Source organism: Opisthorchis viverrini (assembly GCF_000715545.1).
Source record: "Opisthorchis viverrini unplaced genomic scaffold opera_v5_232, whole genome shotgun sequence".
NCBI lineage: Eukaryota > Metazoa > Platyhelminthes > Trematoda > Opisthorchiida > Opisthorchiidae > Opisthorchis > Opisthorchis viverrini.
The window spans coordinates 804,106-813,608 of record NW_008751891.1 but is presented as its reverse complement, the minus strand read 5'-3'; the positions used below and the strand labels follow the sequence as shown (position 1 = coordinate 813,608).

At 42.8% G+C, this 9,503-nt stretch overlaps 2 protein-coding genes across 2 annotated transcripts; one reads left to right on the top strand and one right to left on the bottom strand.

Moving 5' to 3' along the window:
* Nucleotides 1-4,530: 4,530 nt before the first annotated feature.
* Nucleotides 4,531-5,947, top strand: T265_08763 (hypothetical protein; the record flags this gene model as incomplete). Its single annotated transcript, XM_009174652.1, has 2 exons — nucleotides 4,531-4,563; nucleotides 5,786-5,947. The coding sequence occupies 2 exons, from the start codon at nucleotides 4,531-4,533 to the stop codon at nucleotides 5,945-5,947; spliced, it is 195 nt and encodes a 64-aa protein (XP_009172916.1).
* Nucleotides 5,948-8,445: 2,498 nt separating this feature from the next.
* On the bottom strand, nucleotides 8,446-8,896 carry T265_08762 (hypothetical protein; the record flags this gene model as incomplete). The annotated part of the gene is given in 3 exon segments (XM_009174651.1): nucleotides 8,446-8,614; nucleotides 8,636-8,723; nucleotides 8,737-8,896. 3 exon segments carry the CDS (start codon nucleotides 8,894-8,896, stop codon nucleotides 8,446-8,448), a joined length of 417 nt encoding a protein of 138 aa, XP_009172915.1.
* Between the last annotated feature and the right edge of the window lie 607 nt (nucleotides 8,897-9,503).

The window sequence follows — 9,503 nt, the reverse complement described above, 5'->3', positions numbered from 1 at the left end:
GCGGTGGAAATTACCAAGCAGCATAGCGTGAAAAGAATCGAGAGTGTGAAGCTGGTGAGTGTATCAAAAGCGGTCTCAGATAAGCCGAGTTGATACATGACTGTGTGTGGTTGTCAGTGCACTTTGAATTATTAGCGGAAATCCCAACCCGACCAGCGCAACTGTCGTAGCTCATCCACACAGACGGACAAAAAGTGCAGACGACGTTGATGAGGGATCATCATGTGAACCGACCGCAAGAAGTAGACCGCAAGGTGGACCCCACTCCATGTAGGTTCTCCATCGGCTTAACGCTTGGTGATCAACCCTAACACACAAAATCCCTTGACAGACACCGAACGCAGATTTGACTTGACTTAGCTGACTGGCTCTCCTTCCGCCTTGACCAACCTCGTAACCTAATCACTTGGGCTAACGAAGCTTTTGTGTCAAAAGCAAAGCCTTACCCAACAATAAGTCTACCGATTGTTAATATACGTTTACCAGAAGTCACGGAAATAGTCTGCGATTCAAGAAATATTTAAACAAAAAGTCTTATACCCTAGAAATACGTGGTTAACTAGCTTCTATACTGTTTACTCAAGTTGCTTGGTCAGTTTGTAATCATTATCCAGAGTATGCAATTACTTGACTGACACTTTTAAGCCGTTCTTGATAAGGTTGTCATCCACAGGTGCGAGATGACAAATGCTCATTATCATCGTCATCAACACCTGGTGGTATACAGACAACTGGTTTCACTTGATTGGTAGATTCTATCAAGGCGCACCATGAAATTATAGTTAGTTCCAAACTACCCGTTCAAAAAATACAATCCTTTCCTCATATTTTTTTCTTTCAATACCTCAGGTCGAATCTTTCAAACAAATTTGTCGCAGCTTTTCAATCGACTGTAATGAAATGAATTTTTATGAGGGAAAACCAGGAAAGCCAGGTAAGTGGATGAAACTGCTCGGTGCTCTTCCGTTAACTTGCAAAACAAAACAGCCAATCCGTTTCCAGCTGAGAATTTAAAATGCGTTTGATTTTGTTCAAATCCAATTACCAGGGGAACAATCAAGATGTGTTAGAAATGGCTGATGTAGAAATCAGCGGTTGGTTCACCAACTAGGGTGAGGAGACAGACCTTTGGTGAGTTTAATTTTTTCTTTGAGGTCATATGGAAAGACCAGTTTTACGGGAGGTTCTTTCCAAATTCTCTTGTCAAATTTTGCCATTTCTGAGTTTCATTATTCTCTCCCACAGCTGGTAATTTAGTTTAGGTGAGCTCTCTAACACATCATCGTTCATCAACGATCGCCCAGAAAACGAGGCGTATTTCTAACTAGGAATGTTTGCTGAGGCTCAAGCTTCTTTAGTTGAAACTGACAGAACAACTGACATTCCCACATCCATACAGTCATCCCACCAGAAACTGGGTTCGGCCTCGTAAAAATGCACTTTTAAAGAGTGAATTACTCTGCTTTTGTGATCTCCAGACATGATGCAAGTTGACGTTCGTATAGTCTTACTCTCATCGAGCCGTCACTCAATACACCAGTGCCCTCGAACCTTGTCACCCGTGGGCCTGTCCAAACGATCTTTCTTGTGCTGTTATTCAGCATTTGAAACCGACCAAGAACCAATAGCTTGGTCAGGATGTTTTGCCAAGGCAACAACACTACTTGTGGGTGTTGAATGCCTCCTTCTTCACTACAACATTCCCACTGGGGTTCTGCCCGATAGCTGCAGTTGGGGGATGATGAACAATTGTTTTATCTTGTTTTATCGAAAACTCGGTGCTCAACCTCATTTGTTTGTCTTATCTGTTCAAACCTGTGGCATCCATATAGTCACGCACTAAGCGTAGACATGAGAGGCGTCCTGTATAGTCACGCACTAAGCGTAGACATGGGAGGCGTCCCCTGACGTCGTTGGCGGAAAACACCTGTACTTGTATACCACAACTGGCGCCATACCAACACAACGTTCAAACAGTGTTGTTTTCTAGATTTATGGAACCTCGATAGTGCTTCGGGAATGGTACTAGGCATGATAGAATAACATAAAGTCTTTAGTCCGCACAAATTACAACACATTTAAAGCGCTAGGCCAGATTACGACGACATACAACTGAAGCCACGAGCAAATGTCACCTGGTTGATTTGAGTGGTACGAACATACACTTGATATTTGTGACACTGCTCTTGGGCTAATAAGGTCGCGGAAGCCCAGTGGAATTAATGCGGCGATGACTTTTGATCACCAGACAGAGAACTTGTCAGTTCCATGGAAATCTTAAATCCCAACGAAAAACCGGATATGTTTTCAGTCCAACACAGCCCAAAGTAGGTGCTAGCGTTAGGTGCGTTAGGCGGCAACTTTTAAAACATCAGACTAGTCGAATGACAGTGCGAAACAGATCACGGTTAGACAAATTTTAGCAATGCCCTGAGAGCAGCTTGCACGAAAGCAAATAGACAAGCAACTATCATATTGCTATGTTGTATAAACCCAATAGATTCGAAATAGTTGACCGTGGAACAGATTCATCCTTGCTCACCTTTATGCCACCCTCGCAAAACCAAAGGTAATGTCATAATGAGCGTAGACCGTAGTTTACTTCGGTCCTTTATCGATCGGATACGTTCACGTTGCCGAAGTATGCTGTATCAATGAAGCTTTCCATTGGTTGCAGCCTGTTCAGAGAGTTGACTGGTTACGTAATCTACCAAATTACAGATAGCGCCACAAACATTTTTGAAGTTACAACGGAGAATGTGGAATAAAATGCAGCCCTCCGTCCAAGAGCTAATTTGAATCTTACTCAGGATCATAAAACATGAGTTTCTTCGCTTAAAAGCAAGCTGATTCTATTTACAATTGTTTCTTCTTTTACCTTATTATGAGGTTCCATTTGGGGCTCCCGTGTACGCTCATCATATCCGCAACAAATACATTCAGTCCACTGGGAAATATATATAATAACACAGCATAATCTGTTGGAATATTGGTGGCTGGGGTGAGTTTAGTGGTTGTTGATCAGGAAGCTGACTATATGTTCGCCGAGCTTGGCAATTGGCTTTCAAACGTTTCGTCACCATCAGAGCGCAGTTGATTGGGTATTTCTTCCTTGCCTGCGTGCGTTCATACAACATTCAGAGGCTATCTGTTACCTTCAGATGTGATTGGCCACTTGAAGTGTAACGAATTTAGTGAGTTCATTGGTCTGTTTGTGATATTTGCTGCGTTTTGGTCTGCGTTCCATTGTGTTGAGAACGTCAGATCACAACGCAATGGGAATCAAGGCAAGAGAGAACAAGCGACCGAAAATAGGCATTGGGATAACCCATCAACACACAACTCAACAAATATCACAAACGGACCAATAGATTTACTACATTTGTTGCACTTCAAGTAGCCAATCAAGTCGGAAAATAACAGGTGACCTTCGAATGCTATATAAACGCTCACAGGCAAGGAAGAAGTACCCACCCATTTGCGCACTGACGATGTCTCCTCGTATGGTGACGAAACGTTTGAAAGCCAATTGTCAAGCTCGGCGAACAGATCAACAGCCACCTGCTCAACAACCAATAACACCACATAATCTGCTTGGGCGACCGATGAAGAGCGATGCACTGAAAAGCCGAAACACAAATCATGCTGACTGTCAACCTTTTTTACAGCATATCTCCAGAGGCAATTACCTCAATGGTATGAAAGGCCCCATTCATTTCAGAACCTAACAAGTCATCTAACTACTGGAAAGCATCCAGCCATAAGTTCAACACCCTGACGCAGTCGGTTGATCTGAACTGTACAGTCATGAAATGTGATGGGCTACAGTGCATCAGAAGTGTATCTTCGCCCGATTACGTGGCGCAAAAACCTACTGATTGCAACTTTGAGCTTTCTTTGAGAAATCACAGTCTATTCACCGTTCCAAATTTGTGCTGCCTGAATTCCTGTCTTCCTAGTTGGTCTGGATCCTATGAACTTGAAAGCTGTGTAGCTGTAGTCTGACTGCAACTGCCAAAAGTACATTAACGGACAACGCTGACGTTCAAAATCTACGAAAACTCACGTCAGAAACTTTGCCCGTTTGCCAAACAAAAGCGAAAGAACGGTTGCGCTTTACAACTGCTGGCCTACAGATATTGTGCGACGAATACAAGTCAATTTTCTGATCCGCTGTGACAATGAATTAAGGGGGTGTAGGGTGAGCTAACAACGTGACAATAACGCTTAGCGTTGTTTGTAAATTGCATTTTGATTTGCGATCAGAATAGTGCTATGAATGCACACTCTGGAACAGTTCTATCGTCATTTTTTCAAATCTTTTTGCAAAAATATACTTGCTTAGGTAAACTTATTTGATGATTCGAAAAATCCGACTAGATGGTCACTACTTTGCGTGATGCGTATTTCACAAAGATACCTTCCTGCGGTATCAAAAGACAGTTTGGATTGAAGAATCGACCACTACATTCATAAAAGCCATCTGTTCCACTGCGGTTCGGAGTAAGACTTGCGGATATCGGTAAAACAATGATAAGCCCTCAGAACACAAGGGATCGTTTGGTGAGAAACTCCAACGTCGTTCTTATGAAGGCATGATATTTGCTTAGACTGGCGGTTCGAAATTTCAAACGCATTGGTGATATGGTTTTAGGTGTCTACACTGTTGTTTGTCGGATATAGCCCACAACATGTGTTGCATCGATAAGCCAGTAAACTATCGCGGTCATGAATGAAACATCTAAAAATATCTCCCTCCAAACCAACCATTGAGAATTCACAAACCTAGCCGTCATTTCTGCATGTCCTAGCCCACAAAACTACAATTGTTCAATTACATTGAACAAGAGCCAGTTAAAAAATTTCTAATAAACCTAGCTACTGGTTCATTTGCCAGCTGAACAAAAGTCATTTTGTGACCTTTGACCTTTAGAGCCTCTGTTGTTCAACCATAAAAATCAATAAACACTCTAGTGCAGGTTGTCTGAAGCATTGATATAATTCCCTCACCTGTGGCGGCACAAAAATTATTTCAATACCAACTACAAATACATGAGTGAGTACTTAGTACAAAGTCGTAGGTGTTCTTTTCATCTTGAGATGAATCCCGGCTGTACGTGAATCACCCGTCTAGTATCGCTCTGAGCACGCAGGAGTTGCTGGGTCAATACCACGAACCGAAACTTATGACAAGTATCCTTCCTAATATAAAAATATGGGACTTTAAGAGCCTAACAAATCTATTCGTACCTGCATCATTACTGTGTTGTGAGGTGACAATACTCATCAGGTTGTTATTGATTACACGTCGGTTTTCGAAGAAAAATGGCTTTGGTGAATTCCTTGGAGTAGCCTTGTATCCTTCACCGCACTGCAGCTTATCTAAGGCAGGCAGATCTCCCACGTTTAAGTAGATTTGCTTGTGATATCTGCATGGGTTTATTAAACACGAACCTGACATGGCCAACACAGAAGTTGAAAAACACCTCTGCAGACGCACTGTAGTAAGAGGCTGCGCCAAAGTAACAGTTAAATTTGATCAGTCTACTGGCACGGATTATTCCCTGAGTAAGGGAGAACGCTGTTTTAGAGAAAGGAATCCGTGATCCAAGTTCACCGGGAGTGCACGACCTTGCCAGCGATAGTTAAACCCGGTTGTTTTAGGAGAAACAGTTTAATACAGTGATGCCTGATGCGACTGATGTAACCAGACGTCTGACAAATTTAGTGAAGTTCTTGGACGGATTATGCACCTTGCATCATCTTTTTAGGTAACCGTTTTTAGCGCAATACAATAATTTGCAAACTAATTTCGTTTTGTGGGAGACTCACCCAAAACACAGATGAGTCTCTCGTTCATGATGCTTTCAAGAAATTGAATGTGCTGCACCAGGCCGCCTCATGTTGCAGTTGTTATGATATTCGAGATACCACGATACTTACATAGACCTGATACACTACTCATAAGGTTGCTGAAAACTCTTCAGCAGCTCACGACCGGTTTCACCCTTCCTGGGGCTTATCAGGTGCGATTTGAGTTTATGTAGAACGTAACGTTGACGAAGAATCAAGGACTGCGCCACCAGACTAGCCCCAAGAAGGGCGAAACCGGTCGTGGGATATCGAAGAGCTTACAGCAAACTTATGAGTAGTGTAATACATCTATACGACCGTTTTTTATGGTGACGTTGGGACTCTAAAAATTCAGCATTACCTGAGTCAACGTTATAGAGAAGTACACCATGTTTGCTGATCCATTAGGGTGCACCCAGAAAGTCAAACATTGCTGATTTTTCGCCCAAACGATGTTATCTGTTTGCTATTTTATTGCTTAGCAAATATTGTTTTTGATGACAACTAATGAGTAGTACTAATAAACGCACTTTGCTTAAACACTGAAAAATTTGGTGCAGTTTGAGAGCATAACTCTGTTCATAGCATGGCGTTCAGATAAAAGCTATCCTCCCAAAAATGCTGTGAAAATATTTCCAAAAGTTTGCTTGGGACATTCGTCAATGAGCGCACGTTTCGGTTGCCGCCACACAGACACACACACCTACTCTGGGAGAGTTTCAACAGAACGTGCGAAATTGGACAATTCTTTCCAAGTATGTAACACTCTGTTGATTGGTCTTCCAGTTTGAGCAGTATTCACTAAGCACTCAGAATTCGAGTGGGGCCGGCCAAAATGATCTAGTTAGCAGCTTGTCGCGGGATTTACTGATTCAACTCAATCAAGTCAACAGCTTGTTTTGATTAACTGGTTTACTAAAAGGTTGTAAACAATGAGCACGTAGTGGTGCGCGCTAGCGACCCGGTTCTATTGGGCGCACGATATGGCGAAGAAAAAAAAAGGATGACCGAAAGCGGAAGGTCTAGAAAAATAAATCAGATGCTAGTCTGAGTGATGAACATTAGGATTTTGAAGAATTAGTCGACTCGCTGAAAAGCGACTTATCCATTTTGACGAATAGATTTGTCCCCTTTTTTGGTGGGATTCAAGACCGAGTGAACGTCGGTAATAATGTCAAAAGAACGATTATACGATGAAAGACGCAGATTCGTTATTCAGTGGAGTTAGTAGTGTGGAGCATCCTTTTTTTCATGAGAAAAATTATTTATCCTGGCAGGTAACCCGTGGATTCATCCAAACATTGGTTGGTGGTGCACATCTCCGGCAGTTCCAGGAATTTAACACCGGATATTCTACAAATAATTCGGGTGTACACTATCGCATCGTTTATTCTGAGAACTCCAAACACTAATGCGAGCACAATCCAGAGCGAACACTCACCCTTCTTGTGTGTACATGTGGTGAGAGAGGGACTGGGGTTATGGTACAGACTGAAAGTAGTCTGTGAAACTGATCGATCCGGTCAGTTCCACAAAAACTTTATCGAACTTCCACTAGCTCACAAAAACATTGTGAAATGGAGTTCTACTCGCCTCAACCTAAGTGTGCCTTCTACCAGATTTTCAACGTTTGTATTGTCACCAGCCGCAAAACCCACGGTGCGTGTAAAACACTCGGTTCAAATCAGGGTGTTATCCACAATGTCACTTCCTGTTTCGGTCATACCGCCACAAATCCACTTACATCCGAGGCACTTTCCGACAATTTATACTCCTCTACGTGTAGCTGTCTAACGTATGGGTGACTTAGAGAACCTATCGTATTGGCTACTTCACCTGCTAACTGCCAGGAAATCTAGGCGATTCTCAAATTGGAGTGTTTTTTTAGGGATAAGAATTAGCTGCTATATTTTCTGAAAGATCTGGATGTTTGTCCTATCTTAGGGTAGATCCAAAACGAGGAATACGTCATTGTTGGAAAGAAGAATGCTTTCGATGCGGACTTATATATTTAAAACACCAACTGGACAGTTACAAACTATTGGACGGGGAAGAAAAAACTCTCAAATGCACTACGTTTAGAAAAACTGAGAATCCGTCTTCATCTTGAATGCGTCTTCCTGAACTTTCCTGGATACTCATTGACTATCACTCAACTGTAAACGAATGCTACAAAGTACCTACAAAAATTCTGCAATAAGTCTCACTCTTCAATAGACGCGAAGCGGATTTACGAGAAAACGACATACTACTCGCATGCCTCATCAGTAGTATCCACCGTTACACTGATAGTTCCTAAAGTGTGAAAAACGCCAAGTTAAATGAGTTTGCTATTATTGTAACCAAATTTAATTCCCACCTATTTCGTATGTCCTACATGCACGTCCGAACAACACAAAAATGTTTACATGAACCTTCAAGCATGTGAATGCACGAGTTAGGGAGAAAAGCCCTTCACTGCGAAGTCAGCGGCCGTATGGACGGTGTTTTAAAAGCTCAACGAACTGACCAATAATAATCTGACGCATAAGGCGTTTAGAAGGCAAACGGAGTGGAAATGCGGTTTTTTCAAAAGGCGTAGTAATGGGCGGGTCATATGGCGTATTTCTGTGTCCACTGCTGTGCAAATTCCACAGTTTTCCGATCACTGTTGTACTGAAGTGCTGTATCTGGAAGAAGGGGATCATCCAAGTTAGGGTTCGTGAGCAGCTGACGGATGGAGAGCAAAAGGTTCGATAAAGTTGCGACTTGGGATATTTGGCTACAAAGTATATCTAATCACATGCTTCCATTTTCATTAGTATTTGGTTGATGAATCTTCGTATTGAGGTTCAACTTCGGGGAGGGAGGGGAGGGCTTAAATGGACGGTCTGTAGGAAACACAATCTTCAGGAAGAAATGCCTCCCTCATAAGCATCATCGGAATACCCATGACTGTCGCTTGCAATGTAAAGAAATTATCAACAAACGGTCCTGAGGAACGTTTCGAAAAACAATCGCAACCGAGGTTCTGAAGTGCCTTATTGATACGCTTCAAAGGCATCCCTTCAGCCCCGGGAGCAGCTTCCGGACAGTTCGAGAAAACCCGGGCTTTAATTAGTTGCTCTTCCGGGAAATTGCAATTCTGAACTTTGCCAGTTTTTCTGGCAGTGGGCTTATTTGTCCGTGAGTTCTCACCAAACTTCGAGCGAGTATTGTCTTGGCTTCAGTTATCCGCAGGCCAGCCTCCCGAATACGTTCAAGTGAACTGCATGCTCTGGTTCCAAACCACTGTACACGCCGGTAGCGTCCCTGTACACGGCAATATTTTGTAGTCCCTTCGTTAAACAAAGCGTCAAGTACCGGAATGTGAATAGTGCCCCAGACAAACCAAGCGACATTAGTCTAAGTTGATATTGGGTGTCCTCAACCGTGAACGCCGTCTTTCCACGGCCATCCAGTTGCTGGTATCTGGAACCCAAACAGAACACAGCGAAGTGTCGCAAATGCTGGAGCAAAGTGGAATATTCTACAACCGAAGGGACGGCTGCAAGTCGATTTACGGTCAGTTCATCCAAACACTAGAAATCCAATTAAAAAATCCCGTTCGCCTGGAACTGTTAGTTTCCCCGATTATGCCATTTTTCGACCTCTCTTGAACCTGTTTGTGG